This window comes from Carettochelys insculpta, chromosome 19, assembly GCF_033958435.1.
Source record: "Carettochelys insculpta isolate YL-2023 chromosome 19, ASM3395843v1, whole genome shotgun sequence".
In the NCBI taxonomy this organism is placed as follows: Eukaryota; Metazoa; Chordata; order Testudines; family Carettochelyidae; genus Carettochelys; species Carettochelys insculpta.
The window spans coordinates 9,052,529-9,076,420 of record NC_134155.1 but is presented as its reverse complement, the minus strand read 5'-3'; the positions used below and the strand labels follow the sequence as shown (position 1 = coordinate 9,076,420).

At 41.1% G+C, this 23,892-nt stretch overlaps 1 protein-coding gene across 7 annotated transcripts in view; it reads left to right on the top strand.

Annotated features, from left to right (window-relative positions):
* SYNRG (synergin gamma) overlaps positions 1-23,892 on the top strand; it is a 78,128-nt gene that overhangs the window by 15,965 nt on the left and 38,271 nt on the right. For 3 of the 7 annotated variants that reach the window (XR_012648197.1, XM_075014071.1, XM_075014070.1), the window contains exons 7-12: positions 2,585-2,887; positions 4,433-4,657; positions 7,807-7,884; positions 11,514-11,710; positions 13,000-13,248; positions 22,181-22,317. Coding sequence is in view for 6 of the 7 variants with exons in the window: in XM_075014071.1 (XP_074870172.1) it covers positions 2,585-2,887; positions 4,433-4,657; positions 7,807-7,884; positions 11,514-11,710; positions 13,000-13,248; positions 22,181-22,317 (1,189 nt within the window). In the remaining variant the exon portion in view is untranslated. The remainder of the gene's footprint in view (positions 1-2,584; positions 2,888-4,432; positions 4,658-7,806; positions 7,885-11,513; positions 11,711-12,999; positions 13,249-22,180; positions 22,318-23,892) is intronic. The other 4 variants (XM_075014076.1, XM_075014075.1, XM_075014074.1 and 1 more) reach the window with 3 other exon arrangements.

Genomic DNA, 23,892 nt, shown 5'->3' with positions numbered 1-23,892 from the left:
CAGCCAATGTGGAGCAGTCTCAGAAAGGTAGTCATGTTTAGTCTGTGGCTTCACAAGTAACAAGCAGTCCTGTAGCACCTTAGAGACAAATTTAACCATGATATAATAAATTTATTTCTCTCTAAGGTGTTACAGGGCTGCTTGTTATCAGTGGAGCAGAATAATGCTGCTGACAAAAAGACAGTGTTTTCATACTATTTCATTCCTATAGAGAGACCATTGTTCACACTTCTTGTTTCCATGAGGAATTTTTCTTGTATTCAAACCTGTGGGCACAAAGTCCCAGTATTATTTCTCAGGGTATTGCTTTAAAGGAACTGTCACCATAGTTCAGATAGTTCTGTGGAAGTTATGTGTGGTGTTGTGCCCCTATGGTGAATAACTTGTCTGGAACCTATATTTGCTTCATCTTCTGCTTTTCATGTTTCAGTTTTCCTCTGTGAAAACTCACTTGGAGAGCAATGTTTGTTTACGGCTACTGCACCTCCAGTTTGATTCCTATAAAAGTTTTCTCCATATTTAGCGGAAACCTGTAATAGAATAAATTTCTGAAACTTCTCAAGAGGCCACTAGTGGGACAGCAAAATTTTGTTGGCTGGCTCTTAGTTTTTAATTTAAGGTAGGCTTTTAATTAAAGATTGTGTAGAATTGAAGTAGAAGCTGGCAATACATTAGTACAGTGGTTCCCAACTAGGGGTCCATGAGGGCATTGCAGGGGGTTGGTGAAAAAAAATAAAAGAAATAAAAATAATCATAGAAAATAAGTTTTAAATTGCAAAGTTAAAATCAATTATTTTTAAATTAAATATCTTCCAATGTTGTTTACTGTAATGTAATATTATTAACTGCTGTCTGAAAAATCTATGTTGTGCACCTTTGTGTGATGAAACGATCATGATGGTCAGAAGCATACACGTGTTAGCCACACATTCAACATGGATTCATGGCTGAAATCAGGCTCGCTGAGGGGAAAGGAGACTGATGGGCAGAATGAAGCATCCACAAGTGGAACATTTAAATGTTTATTTGTTTCCTTTTTATTTAATGCAGTGTACATAATGGCTAGTATTGGCCTTGGGTTGTCTGTGAATGTTTGGGGGGGGCGTGATCAGGGGTCCACACTAGTGTAAAGCTGGGGAACCTTTGCATTACAGTAATTTCAGGTGGATTTGCTGGTTTTAGATGTCCCTTAGTTATTGTTAAGGATGTGTGCAGTATATGGAGCAAAGTTTAACTGTTTATTCCCCAACCTAAAATATAGATTTCTTTAAAGGCATTGTTTGTGTTAATGGATATGCACCTAAGTGATACATTGAAACAGAACCATTGGAGCATAAAGTGGTTAGCCCAAATGCATGCAAATAAAATAGTGGTAGTCATGTCGTGCGTGACTTATACTGTGTTGCGTTGAGGGAATGTTGTCTTCAATAGTATTATTTTTCCATTATATCACTTGAGTGTAGCCAAACTGTTCTAGAACTGCCAATTTGTTTTACAAAAGATCTGCTTAAACAGGGATCAGCAGCCCCTGGCATGGGTGCCAAGAATGGCACACAAGACAATTTTCATCAGCATGCGAGATAGGATCTCAGCCCCGCCCCTCCTCCCCCCATGCAGTTGATAGCTTGCTCAAAGCCATGCCACCTGCGGATTAACAAAAGACCAGCTAATGCTACCAACCACCAACTAAATGGTAAAGCTCTGTTTGTTTATTGACGATACTGTTGTAAGTAGGACAATTAGTGACTTCATAAAGTATCACTGGCACTCAGACCGTGCATAGAGGTCCAAAGGTCAAATTTTGGTACTTCGCCTTGGAAAGGCTGATGATCCCTGGTTTAGAATGATGCAACTTTGAGAAGCATGGCCAAGATTTCCAAAAGTACCTAGTGAATTTGGGTTCCTGAATTTTTAGATTCTGAGCTTGAAAAGGATGGGGATGTTTCAGATTAGGCATCCAAAATCAGTAATCTACTCTTAAGAACAACCTGGTGATTACTGCAAGTCTGTTTAGTGTATTTTGCATTTATGTATTACCTTTCATCTGAGTAACTCAAAGTGCTTTACCAAAGTCAATATTAGCCCTAGTTCATAGACGGGGACATTTGGGGAAAAAAGGGGGATTTAAGTGATTTGCGTAAAATGCAGCAACAAATTACAGGCAGAACTGAGAAAAGTCAGCTATCCTGAGTCCCAGTCCACTGTTCTGAACACAATAGCATAGGTTCCATTTGTTTTAAACCCTGTTAATATAAGACGTGGGGATACCTTAATACAGATTCTGGAAGTATCAAGTTTCAACCCAGTTGGAAAAGTTCTAAAACTCCAGATGAAGGGGTCATGATGGAAAAGGGCTGCTGAATTTACCTTGCACTAATGTTGGTCAATTGAACCTGAGTGGTAAAATGGTAAATATTCTTCTGATTTTGGTCAAATAGTTCTGCATATGCTTCTGACTTTTCTCAGCTATTGTTTTTCACATTTAATGATTGCCATTTTTAGAAACTATTTCCCCTATCTTTCCACCCAGTCAAGCTCCTTTATCTCATTGCCTTCCATTGCGTGTGTTCATTCCATTTTGCAGATCACCCTACACCATCCCATTCTACTGTGTCTGTCTCCCAACCCTCTGCTTTTCTTGATGATGAAGAATTTAGTGACTTTATACAAGGGTCTGTTGAAACCCCACCATTGCTGCCTCAGTCCTCTTTCCAGGCTATTCAGTCTTTCCACCCTACCACCCAGGCTCAGCAACCGCCTTCAGAAAAGGCAGTAGTCAGAACTCTGCCATCAGTCCAGATTCCAGTATCTTCCATCCTGCATGATACCATTGGGCAGGTTCCTTATTTCTCTACCTCTGCATCTACGCACAATACCCATAAAACAGGTAACCCATCATATCTTCATTAGCTCTACAACTGGAGATAGCATTTATACAGAAGCACTGCCTACCTTGCTTTAGAACTGTTTGTAATACAGTTGAACATACATTACCTACAGGTAAATGATAAATAGATAAATTTTAAAAACAAGCTTGTATTCCAGATAAAATTCTGTTCATACCAGTGGGGGGCACTTAGAAGGTGGTTTAAAAATCATTCTTATACCAATCCTTTCTATAATTCAGGGTACCAGCCAGTGTTCCCTCTAACTTTTTCCATCCATGGTTAGAATAAATTGTGTAATGTGCACCAAAGTATGTACATTTTTGCATCACCACAGAAACAGATGGTGGCAGCTGTGAGTACTCTGCTGATCAGCTGGGCAGCACCTGAATGTCTCCTGGACAGCCACCCAAGCACTCAGCTGACAGGGAAAACTGGTGGCAGCATTCTGAACTGTAGGAGAAAATAATTTATATCAATTCTGCAGTTCCTTTTACCCTGCCCCAAAGCAGGTAGCAACATTCTAGCACATGTTAAGTGGAGAATTTTTGTGGGTCCAATGGAAGCTAATTAAAATACATGTAAGTCCTCCTTACCAACAGCTGGGTCTAAAGTCTTTTGTGTGCCATCTCTTTTATTCATAAGACGCCAAAGTGAAGCGGCGAGAGATGGGCATGAATGTAGGCCTTGTTATGGTAGTGTGGTGCTTGAGTTTGCACTCCCTTCTTAAGGCTGAACCAATCGATGTAAAGACTCCTTTAGACTTCAGTAGGCATTGGAGCACACCTTTCACCCTTATTCACGCTACTAACCAGGAGTGACTTGATGGCTGTGCATCAATAAATGTATTTCCTGTCCTGCTCCTTACAGGCATAGGGAAAGAATTCATCTCCAACCCCCTGTGCTGGGCTGTGAGTTGAATTGCTTTGGTGTCCTGTGTGAACAGAGTGCTTTGGAGAATCAGCCGTCAGTCACATTATTTGGGACTGACTCAGAGTGCTAGCCATGGTAGTCTGTAGCTTCACAAATAATAAGCAGTCCTGCAGCACCTTAAATATGAACAAATTATTTGTTAGGTAATGAGATTTTGTGGGCAAGACCCACTTCCTCGGATTTCAACTAAGGAAGTGGGTCTTGCTCACAAAATCTCATTACCTAATAAATAAAGCAGCAGAAATGTAGCATTTAAAGACCGATTTATTCGGTGATGAGCTTTCATGGGGCAGACCCACTTCATCAGATCTGATGAAGTGGGTCTGTCCCACGAAAGCTCATCACCAAATAAATCATTTTGTCAGTCTTTAAAGTGCTACGTTGGCTGCTGCTTTGTTTTGTTGGGAGTACAGACTAACATGGCTACCTCTCTGTTACTACCTAATAAATAATTTGTTAATCTTTAAGGTGCTACAGGACTGCTTGTTGTTTGATTACTTGATGTCATTAAGTGTGACTTGACACCTTTGAGGGAGTGGGATTATGATATGTAGAGAGAATACCAATAAAGGGGATTAACCAAATAAAAGTAATTCCTCCTCCTGTTTGTTTAGGCCATTCGTTGGAGGAGTCGCTCTTAATTTATGACATAAATGCACCTGGACAGAAGCAAACCAAACTTAAAACATCTGAAATTGAGCATAAAGCCTCAGCTGCAAGCCAGGTTCATCCCAGTGTAACCGTGAATAACGGGAATGCTGTCGGTGGACTTGTAAGTGGTACCACTGCTGCAGAGGCGTACAAGGCCTCAGAACAAAACACAGCAGTTGAAGAGTGTGGTGAGCAAATAAAACATTTGGCAAAGTGTAAATTTGCTAGAATGCTGCTTGAATCTTACACACTAATTCTATGGCAAATGCTGCATAATTTTGCTCTGAAACCCTGCTTCAATAACAAGGCAGTACCTCTTAATCCTGACTGCAAGTAATGTCCATGAATTTGCTCTGAATACTTTCCACTGTGCATATACTATCAATATTTTAACATGTTTCTCTAAACAGATGCTCTGCTCTTTTAAAAATCTTCTCTTATTTCAGCAAAACCTATTCGCTTGTGTATGCTTTTACTGATTTGGGTGGCATGGGAGGTGGGAGAGGGTACAGATCCCAAATAAACCCACATGAGAACTTACTACAGAAGAATGGGCGTTCATCCACCCTGCTAGAGGGGGAAATGTTTTGGTTCAGCTAAATTATTTGCGTGGCCAATATTGTATCATGACCATTAGCCTGGCATGAGTTTTTTTTCAAGCTTGCTGTGTTGAAGTCATATCTTCACGAGTTGGACTCAGCTACAAATGAAGTTCTGTGTCAGTACTTTCTTAGTACAGCATTAACTAAGGAGGTTCTTGTTGTAGATGTGTTATTAGTACTGAGTATGGAATACACTGCAGAGAACTGTAATTGTGGAATGCAAACAGGTTAGAGGGAGTGGTTGGTTTGTTTTGATACTGCTCTGAAGTTGTGCCAGGGTGCTCAAATATGGGGAGACATGGATGTAGATTTGCATGGCCTCTATTCTTAACATACAGGTCAATTCTTAAAAAAATGTTAGATAATTGAATTAAAAATTCAGGTTAGGAACTTAAGAGATTGTGGTATCTTAGTTCAATTAATTTTTCTGTATACATCTTGATTGTTGTTTGACGTTGCTCTTAATAGTTGGGATCTCACCATTGGGCAGCCCAATGCTCAGCCCTTCCCTTCCCAATGATTCATTAGAGCATGAAATTAAATCACACTGTTGTCAGTGAGTGCTTTTACTGGCTAAAGCTATCCGTTTACTTTGTAATTCAAAAGAAAGTACCTTTGTAATGCACACCATGAAATAGAAGCTGCTCATTTGTTTACAATACAGTTAATGCAAGGTAGTGTTATAGCATCCTTTTGTACAAATTCAACACACTGTAGTTATCTGCAAAGATTAAAATTATGGGGGGAAAGAGAAATTGAGACTGCAGCAAGAAGAGATGATTTTGAATTACTTGAGAATCGATGGAAAGTTGATGAAGCAGGATGTAGTCCAGAAAACTGCACTTACAAAAGGAGAAGATTATGGCCCCGACAGCTGTGAGATGGTGTGAAAGAGGAGGAGTTACTATTAGAGTCAGGAATTTGAAAGGTAAAAATTGAACCATAACAGGAAGAAGCCAGAAATGCTGACTTTGATATTAGAACAGAATGATTCATCATGGCAGTGTTTAGTGAGGAGGGAGAAGGAATCTCCATTTCAGAAGACGCAGAAGCATAGTACACATAGATGAGGACTGCTTTTCTGTGGCCCAAGTACAAGCCCTCATTGAAAATAGTCCAGGGTATTATTACAGGGTATGAAGGATGAGTACACCATTCAAAGTAGTTTGAGAAAGGCAGAGTGAGTGATAATATGATAATTTTGGGGACAAGGAAGTTGATGGACAATGGAGACTTCAGAGAGTTGGAAGTTACTAAAAAGTAAAGAAATGTATTGTAAAGGCAGTAAAGTAGGAAACCAGGGTTGGAAAGAGGAGAACTGAGGGATTTTTTTTTTTAAGGGGCATGATTATATCAGAAATTTCTGATGGAAGCAAGAATGGAAGAGGGGGAATAAAAGGAAAGGAGCAGCAAAGGATGAAATACTTAATGAGCATTTGAAAGGATGATGGAGAAGTTACAAGTTAAGGCAATCTTAGATTTAAAAGAAGAAAGCAAGTGCTTTAACTTGGCAGGGTTGAGAAGAGAACCGCTGGTATGCAAGAGGGAAGTGACTGTTCTTAGCAGCTTTGTAATTAGGGTTAAGTAGAAATTAAACATGGCTCACTGAGAATCCCTGCAGAATCTGAGGAGATCAAAACAAATATGGGACAGTTATCACTGCCATTCTCAGTGCATCAGCTTACATGCACAGGGACCTGTAGCTGGTCTATAAACCAAGTAAAACTTGATGTATGAGAGAGCTGAGGACCAGGGATTGTTGTAGGTAACTGTGGCAAAGAGTGAGTAAAGGAGGGAGCAAGCAAACCAGGCTGGAGACCCTAGCAAGATTCGGGCTCATTAGAGTGGAAAGGAGATCACTTTCTGAGCAGTCAGGTGATGGGAGAATGTACTCTCTTCTTGCCAGGCAGTGGTTAATGTAGGGAAGATTATAAGAAAAAAATGGGTTTTATTGTTCAAGAAGAAGGAAAGAATGGGAAAGATGGTAAGGTAGAAAGATCCAAAGGTGGCAGGTTAGAAAAGGCTCAAAGTTGTCAGAATGTTGATTTTTCAAATCCCAAATGAAAGTGAAATCTGCTGTAGGGTGAATCAGAGCAGGCAATGAAAGAGTCAATTTGCTGAAATCAAGGGACAGAGTGGGAGATAGCATAATGTTTGAATCTGAGTGAAATGTTCAAGTTGCAGGTGCCTGAAGAGAGCAGACTGCATTAGAGTTCTTTAGTGGCAACAGGAGCAATGCCACCTCTTTGAGCTGAATAATTATAATAAAGGTGAGGAGAATTTCTTCTGCAAGTAGGGATGGGTCAGATGGAGCAAGCCAGCTGACAGATGATGTTAATAGCTTTTACCATGTTGGTTTTTCTCAGGAAACCCAGAGAATAGTTCCTAATTTGTTTGTGTGATTAAATTAAATTATTCCCCAAGTAGCCCTACTGTTCTGCTCATCAACTTTAAGCAAATAGACATGGCAGAACTACTGCTATTTGTAAAATGTTTGGAACTGACGGGGATTATGTTCCAGATCCGACAGACACCTTTGGAAAATGAGTGGCTCTTTCTTTCATCATGTGCATTTAGGTTTATTTTTCTTGTTTTTCATTTAGCCAGGTGATTTCATGTCTGAAATGTGCTGGCTGAAATACCAAAAACTGTTTCTCAGATATTTGCCCGTTTTGAATCTCTGTACTTCTAGTGTAATTCTTGTCGTCTTTTTTTAATATATTACATACCTTTAGGTGTTGGAGTATTCCCTTCCCAGGATCCAATCCAGCAAATGGTGCCACCTTGGATTTACAATGAAAGTTTGGTTCCAGGTAAACCATTTTGCTAAAATATTGTTTAAAGAATAAAATATAAAAAATCTTTAGACTACAGTGTTGCTTTACATCTTACCCAAATCAGTGGGTTTTGTCCATCTACAATAACACTTCCCAAATCCCTAAACTTTAAGTATGATGCAGAAACTTTCCAGTATTTTGTGTTTGTTCCAAATACATGTTGGCTTTGGTCAAGAGGTTCTGTGTTCTGACAGTGAAGAACACCAGTTCATGTATGAGTATTTAAGTTTCATAGTTCCCCTTCGTTTTTAATCAGAACTGTACAGAGGTCAGGTTTAATCTGGAATCAGAAAATACATTATCAGATTTTAAGACCAGAAGGGATGGTAGTGAAACTCTACTCTGACTTCCTGAACAACACAGGCAAAAGACCTATCAGATCATCTTGTCATGTCCCCTGCCATTGCATTGTTGTCATTACCGAGGGTGACTATAAATGGTTGCACTTCCCCAAGTGCATATCATAATGCAACGTTTAAATGTAATACAAGCTTAATTTAGTATCTGTAATTGACTGAAGCAGTCATCATACTTCTAGTCAATGGGGTTTGTGTCTTAAGTATAGTACAGGTTGCACCTCTCTATCTGGCATGCTCAGGAGCTGACAGGTCCCAGACAAGGGAAGATGGACAGCCAAGGTTCCAAGGGGCTGCCACAGGGCTCTAACCAACCTTTGCACCTCCCCTCGCCTGCTCCCATCCTTCCTCCCTCCCCGGCCACAGGACAGGCAACAACTCTAGCGCCAGTCCTGCAGCAGCCTCCCAGCCACTGCTGCTAGCTCCCAGACCTGTGGGGCAGGAGGGGGGCTCTAGCTCACAGTCCCGTGGCAGCCTCTCAGCCCCTGCTGCCATGGGGCAGGAGGGAGCTCTGGGTCCGGGGCAAGTGGGGCCTCCATGTCCCAGCCCCACGTAGGGCAAGCAAGAGCTCTGCGTCCCAGCCCCCTGGGGCAGGTGGAGGCTCTAGTCCTGGCCCTGCTGCAGCATCCCGGCACCTGCTGCTGCAGAGCAAGCAAGACTCCGACACCTGGGCCCGCAGCAGCCTCCTGACCCCAGCCATGGGGCAAGCAGGGGCTTTGCAGCCAGCCCTGCTGGGGCTTCTGCACCTACCTGCTACTTTTCATTGGCAATATTCGTGGGCCTGCCAGATGAGGGATGTTGCTGGATGAGAGTACTGTATTTGGGAGTTGCAACCTGTATTAAACGTCTGTTGACTAATGTCAACATATATTTCTTTGAGGAGGAGCAGGAAGAGAAGCTGATGAATTTCTAGATCACTCATTTAATATTGTGGTAAACCCGGTGGTAGACCCTTACCTGGAAGCTTCCGGAGCCTTCTAGAAGGACAGTATACTGGGTGGTGGGCCAATGCATTTCTGTTCCCTGTCTAGGCCCAGACCTTCATTGGTCAGATAGGCCCTGTACTCCCTATAAAAGGCTCCCCATCTGGTAGCAGGGGGGAAGGTTTTGGGAAGTGCACCAGAGGAGCAGAGCGAGAGCAGGAGCACAGCGAAAAGGTACCACGGGGAAGTGGTGGGCAAAGTGGCCCAGGGTGAGGCTACTACTTTGGGGCAGGGGTAAAGGCCCTGCTGGTTGCCTCTAGTTCTCATAGGGACCCTGAGCTGGAGTCCAGGGTAGAGGGTGGGTCTGGACTCCCCCCACCCTTCCTTCGAGGGATCACTTTACTGGAGCAGGCGCGGGCCTGAAAGGGGACTGGTATTATTCTCCCTGTACTGGTCCTGCCTATGATGAGGATGGCTCGCTAAGCGGAGACCCCTGCCTTTGGAAGGGCCTGGGCAAAGGGGGGACTCCCTGAGTCTCTGAGGCAGCACAGATCCGCCAGGAAGCGCAGGGACCCACAGAGGCTGACAAGGGACTTTGTCACAATATGTAAAGCCATTTTTCAAATAGTTTCTGAGAAAACTAAGTTATTGGTGCTATTGTTAGTTCTTAGATCCAGTGTAGCAGCAGTGGTAATGATGAAGTTAATCTATTCCAAGTATTGCTTTTGAGAATCATAGATGTGGGGAGATTTCAAGATGTCACCCAGTCCATCCCCCTATGTTGAGCAGGAACAAGTACACTTGGAGTAATCCCTGTCAGATGTTTGTCTATCCTGTTCTGAAAGATCTCCCGCGATGGAAATTCCACAATGTTCCTAGCTAATTGGTTTCATAGTTTCAAAGATAAATGAATGGGGAAGTGTTTATTAGGGTAAGTCTTAACTCACTGCACAAACTGGCAAGCATTCTAAAACATGATTTTGAATGTCTTGCACATCTTCAATAGCTTTATCTGTTTTCAGAGAAGGCAGGAGATTCTTCAGACGCAGTAAATGTTAAATCTAGAGGTTAAGATGATGGCAAATTACCCTAATGGGAATTGCCATTGTTAATATTATGTTTTTGTGAACTGTCTCCTTCTAGTATCTCTTGTAATTAAGTGGGCTCATTTCTTAAGGTTGTTTGCCTCATTTATGCAAGAAGCATAGTAAGCAGAAAATTAAGTTCTGCACTAAATATTGATTAAACACACAATACTGCTCTGGTTATCGCCACACAAGGATTATTTAGAGACCTCACTACAGAAATCTGTGGAGAAATTCATAAAGAGAATTAATTGTTTTGTGAATTGCTGGTTTTACTGATCAGCTGTTAAGTAAAACATGTGTTTGTTGTCATGTAGGTACAGAGAATTGGCTGTGGCGTGGGTGGTTTCCTTCAGTGCTGGAGGAACAGGCCAAAGTCTTGCTGAATGTCACACCCAGAATGTGGTGTGAAATAGCACCATTAGCTGGCAGAGTTGAGTCTGCTAAGTTTCTGAAAAATCACTACTGTAAGCAATCGGAGGGGTAGCCGTGTTAGTCTGGATCTGTAACAGCAACGAAGGGTCCTGTGGCACCTTATAGACTAACAGAAAAGTTTTGAGCATGAGCTTTCGTGAGCACAGACTCACTTCATCAGATGCAGCATCTGATGAAGTGAGTCTGTGCTCACGAAAGCTCATGCTCAAAACTTTTCTGTTAGTCTATAAGGTGCCACAGGACACTTCATTGCTGTTACTGTAAGCAATGTGCTTTATTCCACTGTATACTGAAACCAAAAGGAATAGGATGTTTTGTCCAGAGGGTTTTAGATGTAGTTTTGTTCACATATAAATCATTTCTTACATTAATACTAAATATCACAGTTTACATGCTTCTTGTTTAATACAGCACGTTATGTTCTTTTCAAGGAATGGGAGGATGCTTTTAACATGTCTCAAGTTATTTGGTAAAGTTGGGCTGCAGCATGCAGCAACTTTATCCATTTTCCATTTTTGTTGGTAACTTACAGATCTCTCTCCCTATATTGTTTGGGCTTTACTTTGGGAATGTCTTTTCTCCTTCACCAGCTTGTTTGAATTTGAATGTACACGCAAAATTAAGAGCTATATATAGATGCCAAATTTAAATTTTGTATAATGTTAGAAGGCTGATGCCTAATCAAATTGGTAATGTTTCATATCGACAATATTACAACCCTAACATAGTTTTATAATTGGAATAAAAAAATGGTTTTAAAATCCCATGATGTTTTTCGTCTTACAACACTGTGTTTCCCTCAATAGATTTGTATAAGAAAATTTTAGAAACCACTGTGACTCCTACTGGAATAGATACGGCTAAACTCTATCCCATTCTGATGTCATCTGGACTTCCCAGGGAGACCCTTGGGCAAATATGGGCTTTAGCCAATCGTACCACTCCTGGAAAACTTACAAAAGAAGAGCTTTATACCGTCCTGGCTATGATAGCAGTAACTCAGGTACGAGTAACTATGAGACTGTGATCTTTGGGTGGGGCATAGAAAAGTGTCTAACCTCCTCTTGGTAAACTGTGGCTGACTTTTGTAACCTCCTGCAGTGTATGTACCTGTATTATAACACATTCAAGGATGAAAGTAAGTACCAGGGCTTACCAATATGCAATCTTGGGCTGCCAGGAATGTGGGCAAGGTCAGGGGGAGCTCTGTGCCTCATAAAGCGTGGGACCAGATTCTCCCAGCCAGCCCTTCATGGCCACCGCTGCCACATCAACCAAGGGCCCTGAGGCTGTAGCTGATTTGAAGGGTTGGGGGCTCTTCCAGAGCTCTGGCCACTGCTGCTGCTGTAACAGTGGCAGGGAGTCCCATCCCTGGCCCAAGGCAGCAGCCCCATTTGCACCTCCCTTGTTGCTGGCACTTCTGGACTGTATAAGAAGGGCCACCAACTGGGGGGCAAAAGAGACAGCAACATTAAAGCTCTGCTTAACATCAGCTATGTGCAGGCCAATAGCAATAGCTGCTTTTTTTTTGATACACTGTACTGGCCAATACCATCTCGCTTTCATGTTAAATACACTGAATGAATCCTGGCAAAACTCTCATTCACTTCAATGGAGCCAGGTTGTCACCCTCTGCATTTATAACCATTCTGTTTTCTTCGGGACTCATTTAACTTTATATTTGGCTTTGGCTTTTCTTTTATGCTTTATAACTATCTAGTTAGGAAGTGATATGAGCCCCACCTCTAGATTATCTGGATACCTAGACAGGGAGTGAATTTGTAAATTTTTTTGCCTGTATGGTCTAGGTTGTAACTTTTGTGTCAGTTTATGGTGTAACATTGTGGCTGTTCCTAGTTTAACAGAAATTGATCTGAACTCACAAACAGCACCATTCAAGCTTTGTGAACTTCACTATACTGAGACGTTGACATAAAAGAGATTCAGGAGTAGACTAGATGAGACAATGAAATTGGCATTCATGTACATTGTGAGAGTGGTGTGATGAAAATTTGCGTAGTACTTCCTCATCTTCAGTCAGTAGATCCAGATGAGATTGAGCGGTAAGCTGTATGAGTTCTAGTATATCATGTATCTTTTGGTTTGCCAATGATTATCTAAGATACAGCAGCCTTTTTTGTTTGCAAAAGACAGAATTGAGGAATGACTAAATCCCTGCTTTTTCATAGTTTAAATAAATAAAAATAGTTGAGAAATAAGATTACAGGAAAAGGAAATAGCAAATTGAAATATGTAATGCATGTCATTGACTTTCTAATTCCCTTTGTGCAGAGAGGAGTACCTGCAGTGAGTCCTGATGTTTTAAACCAATTTCCAACTGCTCCTGTCCCTACTTTAAGTGGATATCCAATTTCATTACCTGCCACAGTGAGTCAACAGCCTGTGATGCCTTCTGGGCCACCAGTCTCCATGCCTCTTAATATTGGACAGGCAGTCATTGGAATAAACATAACTGCACCAGTGGGTGGAGCTGCAGCACAGGTTTCTAGTGGTTTTATGCCATCTTACCCCACAAATCAGGTTAGTGCTTTTTCTATTGCATGATAAATCTGTATTATCATGAAAGGGTATTACAGGGGATCTCTGTTTCAAAGCTGCCTAATGACAACTGGATTTTAAGTAAATATTAAAAATGAACTGAAATCTAGAACATGTCCATTTAAATATGTAAGATCATGCTGTACTAAGCCTTTTTGATGGATCAGTCTATTTCAGCTGGCATTAGAAGGGCTTGACAAATTTCTTCTATTTTCCTTAACTCTTGCATTCTGAGAAAGGGCTCTGGTTAGTTCACTTTTTACAACATTTGGAGCAGAATTACATCTAAACTAAACAAGACATCTCGTATCTGCCTAGTAAAACAAATGAGACCATCACAAGGAGAACTGACAGCAGCACACCAGTGATAAAATAATCTGGCCAATAGCCATATTTCCTGGAAGCATAATTTGACAAATTTTACAATTAAAAATTCAGTTTGCGTGGCATCCACAACATATTCCTTTTGATATTTTGGAGCATATACTGATTGATTTTTTGCCTTCATAACAATCTTCCTCTAGTCAAAGATGACTTGGCTAAGATCGAGTGTAGTACATTAATTTCTGGGATGAAGTCCTCTGTTAACAAATGTGTTCCTTATCTATTGAGATCCTAAACGCACTCTTTCTATTTTTGTGGTGTTGGAAGGGCAGCATGGAGGACAGAATACTTGCAATTACTTCCCATTCAGTTATATGAATAAAAGCAAGAATATTTCTTCAGATCCAATGCCAGTAACAATGCAAATACAACTATTAATACAGTCCATTACATCTTCACCCCATTGTACAGCACACACTTTTTTGACTAACGGGTTCTATGTCCCCCGTCTATGCAATTTGTGCTATACATCTAAATTAGTATAAATACTGAGGGATCACAATATGCAGCCTAATGGAGTTGTCCACTAGTTCCCAATGAAAAGGAAGTCTCAGTGGCAACTGCTTATCTGTTTTAACTTTCTAATATTATGATATTAATATGAAGAGCAGTTTATAGAAATGCATAGCAGGGAAATGGAAGCCAAGGTCTAAATTTGTCTTCAGACTTCAGAAGTAATAAAAGACTCTGCATTTCTTCTCTACTGCTCAAAGAAGGCTCTAATTAGAAACATCTTTATTGGACCCCTGGAATGTCTTATCCCACATAGGGATTTAGAGCTGGGTAACAGCAAGCCTGTACCTAACTGAGCTGACTGTTCTGTTAAATGTGGTTCTCCTGACCAGACGTTTTGTCATAGTTTCAGATCAATTGAATTAAATGTGAAAATGAATGATACACTTGCTTCAGTATCCCCTCTATTTTTACTTTGTATTGAAATGTGTAACACCGGTGTTTTTTGGTTTAAAAAAAAAAAAGGAGCCAGTACTCGCCTGGTTCCCCGCCACCACACTCCCAGCCAGTCATGGAGTTGCCAAGGTGCTGGTACTCAGCACCGCAAGGACCAGCACAAAAAAAGCACTATGTTAACACTGTCATCAGAGTTGTCAGGGTGAAGCTGTACATTTTGGCAGTGGGAATTTTTAGGAGGTAGTTTGGGTGTGGGATTTAAACACAGCTGCTGAATGTTGTAATGCTCAACCTTGAGAGAGTTCATACTGATTGCAGTGTCAATTTGCATTATTGGATTTTAGGATTTAACCAGTCGTGGACAAGAATGGGCCCAATTACTTTGCTCAGAGCTAGTATTCAGGCTATTTACGGATTCAGAAACATGACATTCGTTGATATAAACTTCCTTTATTTGGAAGGTTATTTTCATAAGCACAGTGGCTCACTGCATGTTTAGAAAAAAGTTTGGGTTCTGAAACCCAGTTTTGCAGGAGAAAGTATAATGTGAGAGCATAAACACAGAGGTATGGTTAAGCTGTATAGAGAACTCTCTGACCAAGAAGTGCCTGTATTTATTAAGCTCCTTGTTGCCACACATCCTGTTCCTGTCTGGTAACTGTGGAAAACCAGGAACTGTATAGTTACGCCACATTTCGCATTCTTTATCATTAAAGATTAGAACTTAAATTGTAAATCAGTTCATATATGCGCACACATTCAAAATAAGCTTCACATTTATTTAAACTATTTACACTACTATGCCTTTTTGTCAGTTGCTTTTAAATAGTCCCGAGGAATATCTAATGGTCAAATCTTTGCAGGATCTGGTCAGTCTTCCAGCCTGTTTTCTCATTTCTGTTGCAATTGTGCATGGAGTTCCCTGTGGAAGGGGTTCACTTCTTGGAAATGCCAGGAGCGTTTCATTTGTTTCCGCTGATATTTGAAGAAATCTTTATGAAGTCTGCACTTCTCTCTCCACCTTCCCATTGCTCTGGGGAGCCTTCTGTTAATGGAGTAATGTAGACTTCTAACGTGATGTTCAGAGTCAAAATCCTGTGCAAGTGTTAGGAATTCTTCAGAGGTAAAGTGAGGCCTATTAGCAGATAAGAGGACTTCAGGAACTCTGTCTTACAGATAATTGACTTTAGTTTCTGGAAGACCTGTGCCAATGAAGTCTGTGTATGTGTAGCCAAGTCATTATATCTGGAGAAGTAATTGAGTATATAGATGTATGAAAAACAAATCTGTGGCTACCTGGTACTAAGGTCTGTTGGGTAGCTTTGTAGAGAGTAGTGGTTCTGGCTTCATTTTTCCTTCCCAGCACCCTATTAAAGTCTGAATTTACCTGTTCAGTCCTGATCACCATACAGAGTATTGTGCTTGTGGCCCATTACTTGTTTATATCTTGGTGACCCCCATGAAGTTTGGGGGGCATCTCTTTCTGAAGTACTGTTTGGTATAAGAATATGCCGTCTACTCAGAAGCAGGCCCTCAGCCATGTGAAAATCATTTCAGTCCTTCAGACTTGGTGGTAGATCTGTTGAGGTTAAAGAGTCAACTTCCATGGTCTTTGCACACAAAAGTAAGTTTCTGGCAAGTTTTATCCTTTAGGTGTTCATTTCTAATTTGCTGAACTTGCCAAGCAGATGCTGGAATTACTACACAATCAGGGTCAATTCAGACTCTGACCCTATATGTACATTCCATTTTTTTAAAACCATCTTGGCTGCTCAACTGGGGATCTGGATAGTGTCTGCTGCTATGAATGCTTTCCCTGGTCCATGTTCAATGTTCAGAGAAGATCACTTCAGCCATAGTTGAAATCTTGGACTCTTCGGTGGAAGGACATGTAGCGGTTTTGAACACAGTTGCACTACTGAAAGTTTATGGTCTGCTTCCAAGTTAAAATTCAAGCCAAATAAATATACTGTGAGCTGTCCACAGACCCAAGTGGCTGTTGGACGTTCCTTTTCAATGAGAGCTTTCTGCTACTTACTTATGTGAGGTTTCATGATGTGAGTGCAACAGGTCTTCAGTTGCCTTCTGGCTGCTGTTGTGTGCTCCGAAACCATAGGAAGATGCCTCTGCTGGATGTTCTTGGATTTTGCCAAATCAGGTGAAGGTGTCAGTCATTTTTCTATTATATTTAATGTTTTGTTGTGGCCTAACCAGATCCACACATTGTTACCGCTAAGGAGATAATGCCTTCAGTTTTTTGGAATTTGTCTTAATTCTTTGTTTGCTGGATGCCATCGTCTGGATGGCAGGCAAACATGATACAATCTGTGAGATTCTATACCCAAGGAAGATGATTGACATAGTAACTTCCAAATAGGGAGTGAATGTGATTAACAGTATAAATTCTTCAGCAAAGGAGGATTTCCCAGAAGTCTGATGTAGCATCCAACTTTGAAAATCTTTGGCTTCTGATTGAGCTGATGTCTGGTTAACTGCGGGAAATGTGTCTTTCTTTTAACACACTTTATTATGTAGTATAAAGTACACCCAGGTTTGGATTTTGCATTGGACTTTACTATTAGAACCATCTCTGCATACCACTCTGAGAGTTTTTCTGTCCAGGAAGTATCCCCCTTATTTTCCATTCTCTTCAATTCTTTTTCTATTTCTAGCAAGGGTACCAGGCTGGGGTATGGGACTGTCAGAGCAAAAGTTGTTGCATGACACCAGTTTTATGTTGTACTCATCTGATCGCAATCCTAGGCCCTACATCTTTAGATTTAGAAGCAGTGGGTTTAAACTGCAGCAAGAGAAGTTTAGGTTGGACATTACGAAAAACTTCCCAAATGTCAGGATGGTTTCACACAGGAATAAATTGCCTAGGGATGTTCTGGAATCTCCAGTACTGGAGATTTTTAAGAGCAAGTTAGATAAACACCTGTCAGAGATGATCGAGAGAGTGCTTTGGTCGTGCCATGAGTGTAGGGGACTGGACTCAATGATCTCTTGAGGTCTCTTCCAGTTCTAGTATTCTATGAGTCTTTGATTTCTTCTATAGTTTGCATTTGGCCATTAATTCAATCCAGATTTTCTACTAGGTGTATTCTTTATATTGCTATCAAATGTAGTAGGAGAGTTGTCAGTCCTTGTATTATGTATATTGTTGAAGAACTTTTCATCCTTTCTCTGACTTCCCAAGCAACAGGCTACAAACATCCAATGTACTGTTACTAGCACCATATAAGCAATGAGATGTCCTGTGACGCTTTATAGACTAACAGATTTATTGGAGCATGAAAACTTATGCTCCAATAAATCTGTTAGTCTGTAAGGTGACACAGGACTTCTTGTTGTTTTTCTGGAAACAGAGTAACATGGCTACTCCTCTGATACTTAGTGTCACAGAATTGTATTTGGTTTTTGCAAATCTCCATGTCAGAATGGATTATCATCTTTTTTTGGAATTGCTCATTTATACATTTTAAATTAAAGGGTTCAATTAATTTAGATTTTTTTCTTTAATGTCTGCTGACATCTGAGGAAGTGAGTGTTAGCCACAAAAGTTCATGTTCTAATACATTTGTTAAGTGCTACAGGACTGCTAGGTATTTGATTAGTAACAGCAACGAAGGGACCAGCATCTGATGAAGTGAGTCTGTGCTCACTAAAGCTCATGCTCAAAACTTTTCTGTTAGTCTATAAGGTGCCACAGGACCCTTCGTTGCTGTTACAGATTGTTAGCCGGTGGCTGGGTAATGTGCGGTGAGGTACCAACTATGCCCTTGTTATCATCCAAGTTTAAAACTACAAGAGCAGAGAGCTCGTCGCTGCAAGCAGCCAAGACAGGCTGACGGATTCCCCTGGGTCCTAAGCAACCCAGTTTTTTTTACTGTTAGAGCAGGCAGCTCCTAGCGCACTCACCTACGGCCAGGCTGTTGTAACCAAATGGTTAAAGTTCTTTTGTTGTGCCGGCTGTGTTGCAGTGACAAAAGGGTTAACAAAATAGTTAGGCTTGGATCTTAACTAGTTACAAGTTTATTAAGCTACAGTTATAAGCGTATGGTTACAAAAGGCTATTGTTTACTTCTTATATGCTAGCAAAGTACAGGTGTTAACAAGTTACGTTACAATCCAATACAAATATATCTGTTACCATCTAACACAATGATATCTTGATACTAGTTACAGAGCTCTAATTCTTTAGCTGTGCACAAAAAAAAGTCAGAGACCTAGCATGGGTGTATCTTACCCTCTCTGCGTCTCTCGATACCAGCGTAGCCAAGCCGGATCGGTTACTCAATTCCGCGGAAAGACGAATACAAGGTTGGGCGTCCCCAGCTGTGGACCTCGGGAGGCAATCACCTGACCCGACCAGCAGGTAGTTGGTGGAGATGCACTCAAAGTTAGAGTTCTGCTGGACCCATCTTTTATACCCCTTTTGGGTTACGTATTCTCTTTCTTATCTATGGTGCCAGATCATACTGGTCTGTCTTTGTGACTCCAGTTTGTTACAAGGGCATTTCTACTTAGTTTGCACTTGTGACAAGAGATAAACAATTTAGGAGTACAGGACATTCTTTTGTGTGGGCGGGGCACGTCCCCTTCTGGGTGATTGTGTGTGTGCATCATATTGATCAATGCCAGCTGGGGTGATTTTTTGAGGGTCCCCCCCCCATGTTGACAGTCTGGCCTGTTAGCCTTCTAGCTGTACTTTCTGCTTCTCAGGGTCACGATAAGTTAGCATATCTGGGCCTCAATGAGGGCATCAAAGACTGTGCTGTCAGCAGCCGTTTCCGTGACCTGTGTGCTTCTCGGTGGGGGGAGGCAACGAGCAAGCTGGCTTGTAAGGGGGAGACTCTGTCTGGCTACACAGATCCAGACTAACACGGCTACCCCTCCGATACTTGGTATTTGATTAGTTACAGATTAACACGGCTATACCTCCTGAGACTCTCCTTCTTGGATTGTTTTCACTGCTCTTGATGACCTATTTGTTATTGTAAAATGCTCTATTTCATCCTCCTTCATCCTTGGCCTATCCAGCAGTTAAGAAGAACAATTTTTCTCCCTCTTCCTTGCAACCTTTTATGTACTCGAAAACTGATGTCCTGTTCCCTCTGTCTTCTCTTTTCCAGATTGAAAAAAATCTGAGTGTTTAGTTTTCCCCAGTAGGTTATGTTTTCTAGCACTACAATAATTTTTGTTGCTCTCTTCTTTGGAGTTTCTCCAGTTTGTCTACATCTTTTCTGAAATATGGCACCTGGAACAGGGCATAAGACTCCAGCTGAGGCCTAATCAGTAGAGTGAAGCAGAAGAATTACATCTCATGTCTTGTTTACAAGATCACTGCTAATATAGCCAAGAATGTTTGCTTTTTTTTTTCCCCTCCCCCAAAAGTGTTTCTTTGCCAACTCATATTTAACTTGTGGTCCATTATGACCCCTGATCCTTTTCTGCAGTACTCCTTCTTAAGGGACCGTCTCCCTAATGCTGTAGCATGTAAGCCACATTGCTGTTTCTTTATGCATTCTCACTTTTGCTGTTTTACTAGTGTGAGATCTGAGTTTAACTGAACGAGTTTATCAGCATAGGTCTTCTATACCAACAAACATCTTGTCCCATATTAGTTCATTTAATGTTCTGTAGTTGCCATGTCCAGCACGACATGTGATTTAAAGTAATAATATGATCTCTTTCCCCTTGTTTCTGGTGCTTCCTATTAAGTTTGCTTCTTTCATATACAACGGGGTGAACAAACATTTTATGTCAGGCCCGCTTTTCATCCCTCTAATTAGCAGGGCCACCCTGACCTGTCTAATGTAATCCAAGCTGATGGAAGTTCCACTTATTTTCATAGAAAAAAAACCCCAACCTTTCAGCACATATAAGAAAATAAACGTTTAGAATATAAAAACTTTATTAGTTGGTGTATAAATGTGACAAATATCAGAGGAAGCAAACCAGCAGCGATGTAGCACTTGGAAGACTAACAAAATAATTTATTAGGTGATGAACTTTAACGGGACAGACCCACTTCTTGATCTGAAAGTTCATCACCTAAAAAATTATTTTGCTAGTCTTTCAAGTGCTACATGACTGCTGGTTTGTTTTGCTAGTATCAGAGGAGTAGCCGTGTTAGCCTGTATCCGCAAAAACAATGAGAAGTCCTGTGGCACCTTAGAGACTAACATATATTGGATCATAAGCTTTTGTGGGTAAAGACCCACTTTCACGTATATAAATGTGAGTACATAGCCATAAAAACATTAACGGTAATGAGATCGTGCTGTGCCCCCCTTATGAAATTTCATGCCCTGCCAAGGGGGTCTGCCCCCCAACACTTTGTGCACCCCAATATACAATATTGTCTGTTTATGAATTGAGCCCCAAGTGCTCATGTGCCACTTTGGAATATTCTTTCTCTTTTTCCTCAGTAAAGAGGAGGGTGCGTAGAATATCAGCAACTACAGCATCTATGGCAAATAGCAGGGCATTTACCAGCACTTCTCATGTTGAATGAGAGTGGCTCAAATCTGTGACTCCAGCAAGACCAGGTGCTTAAATGGTGACACATTTATGCTATGAGGCTCTACTGCTGCAGTGAGACGGTGCACTGCCATCTTGCTGCTACTTTCACAGCTGTCTCCTCCTTGATCTGTTCCATTTTTTTCACCCGCTCACCACTCTGACAGCCTGGAGGTGTCTTTTCTTTCCTGTACTACTTCAATCAAGAGGGAGATCCAGGCATATTCTAAGTAGCCACCAGAGAACTTTCTAACCAAGAAGTTCATACATTTGTTAAGCTCTCTTCTGCAACACATCGTGGTCCTTTCTGGTAATTATGGACCAAAATCTCTTTAATCACTCCATACAAAATGGATTCTGAAGCATAATTGTAAGCTTAGAGAGTATCCAGGATCCAGCTCATTATTTCTCTGGTAAAATGCAGAGGTCTCACATGTTACCAAACCATTTAACTGAACAGTAATTTGAAATAGTACTAGTAACTCATCAAAAGGCTTTGCATAATCAAGTGTCTAATTCTTGTCTGTTTCCTGGTCTTTGTGAAATGAGTTGCTTTCCCTAGTCCTTTCAAGCACAGGTGCCACCCCATCATAATAAAATAACCCTTGGCATGACTGCTGCCATTTCAGGGCTTTTGCTGAAGGCTCAGTGCCTTTGCAGAGTAAACACTCATCTAACTGCAGCTCTTTCAATATAAGGCTCAGTCAGTCGTATTTGTTAGACTGCATAAGGCAGCTTTTTCTGCAGATGCTGGTGCTGTGCTTGTTTTGTGAATGAATAAAGAATATTTGTCACTGGTAAATTTGTACCTTTATTCCAACACTAAATTTGCTTTTTTTACAGAATTATAGAAATGAACAAAAATCTTTTGTTTCTTGTAGTGCACTCCTACTATTTCAATGGTTTATTTCGATAACATTCTGTAGGGCTTTGCCTGTTCCTTTCTAACTATTGATTTGTATAGTAAGACTTTTGTAGTTAGGTGCATGGGTAGTTGAGTAGGCAAAAACCGTTCCAAATATTTTTTAACCATCAAGGTGATGTGTTTGCTTGTCTCAAAGGGAGGGGGCGTGTCTCATGATTTTTTGCAATCCAGGTCATAAAACCGGAAGAAGACGACTTCCAGGATTTTCAGGATGCTTCAAAGTCTGGCTCACTCGATGAAGCTTTCACTGATTTCCAAGGGGAGGGAGCTGGATCCTCCAAGGCAACCAGTTCTCAGCACCGAAGCAGGTGGAATAGATCTGTGCATTTTTTTCAATAACTTAAATATCCTTCTTTGAGCAATTAAATGTTTACTTCTCTGTGTTAGTTTCTAACCCATAATTTCATATCGTCGCTTGATCTTGACTCAGGCAGTTTCTTTCAGCAGCCATTTCAGATATCTTAATTGCAGCTTATCCAAACTGACATTTAACGTACTATAGATGACTTGCCATTCTTTAGAACTGCATTCATCAGGCTGAGATAAATTATATATAAATGTATGAGAATAGGTATTCTGTCGCTGACTATCATGCCATGCATTTAGGAGCAAACCTTTGCATATAGCAACCCACTCACAGCAGTGCTGACAGCCACTGTGGGGCCCATGGACAAGATGGGAGGGGGGGACCCAGCTCCCACCCTAGAAGGGGTGGGGTGAAGGGCAGAAGAGGGTAGGGCTTAGGGTAGTCAGCCCTAGATTCCTGCCCACCCCCGACACTCAATCTGAGCCTTGTGTGGAGCAGCTGCACAGTGCTCCACAGCATTTCAAAGGGTCCTGGAGTCTCAGCTGCCACTGTTGATACTTCAGCAGCCACAGTGGCTGGAGCTCCAGGTCCTTTTAAATGCTGGGCCTGAGGGCAACTGCCCACTCCCCAGTCAGCAAGCCTGTCCAGTCATTCCTGTGGCGTCAAAAATGAATTGGGACAAATAAGCTGTGCACTTAGAATTAGCGATCCTCGTTAATGAAGATCTGATCCAGGGTCTACTGAGATACATGGAAAACCTCCCATTTACTTCAGTTGCTTGGTCAGGCCATGAGCACCCAAAATGCATACAGAGCATGTCAAACAGTTTTCTTTTAAATGGCTGTGGCTCTTCAGTGGACAGTTTTTGTAGCTCTCATCCTGTCCAGTCTGGCCAATTTTTATTTTAAGTTGTTGTGAGTGCCTGGAAATCCTATGTTAAAGTCTGTTACACTCAAATTTTGTAGGTTTACAAGCATTGTGTTTGCTCAGCACCTTTCCTATTTTCGTAGCCCTTATTTAAATGAGAGAATTGGAATGCCTCAATGTGGAGCATAGAAGGCACTATACACAGCTTCCTGCTTTTGACTTGGAATTCTTTCACACAGTTCTGACTTTCAGTCACAAAGTCTGTACAATAACATCCCTGACATATGCATGACTGCATTTTAATTCTAATTTGTCATTTAATGCCATAGACACTGAAAATGTGAATGAATTTTTATGGCATTCTTTGTCCTGGAGCACGAATTTGAGTTTATGGTGAAATTTATGAGTTTTTCTTTTTCTTTGCTGTGGTCAGAAAGTACCTAAACTTTGTTTTCTCATACTACACAATGCAAAATTGTGTGCTCTTCACACCTGCGTAATTTTAATCAATTTTAGGAAAAAAATATTTTGTCTGTATGTATTGAAATGGTTGGTCTGATAAGTAGATAGAACAAATAATTCCAAGGTGATTATTGGTTGCTTCCTTGACAATGACATCAGAGGAAGATACTAGAATGAATTGTTCAGCTGCAGCAGGCATAAAATTACAGTCTGAGTCACAGTTTTTCATGAAAGGGATTCTATTTTG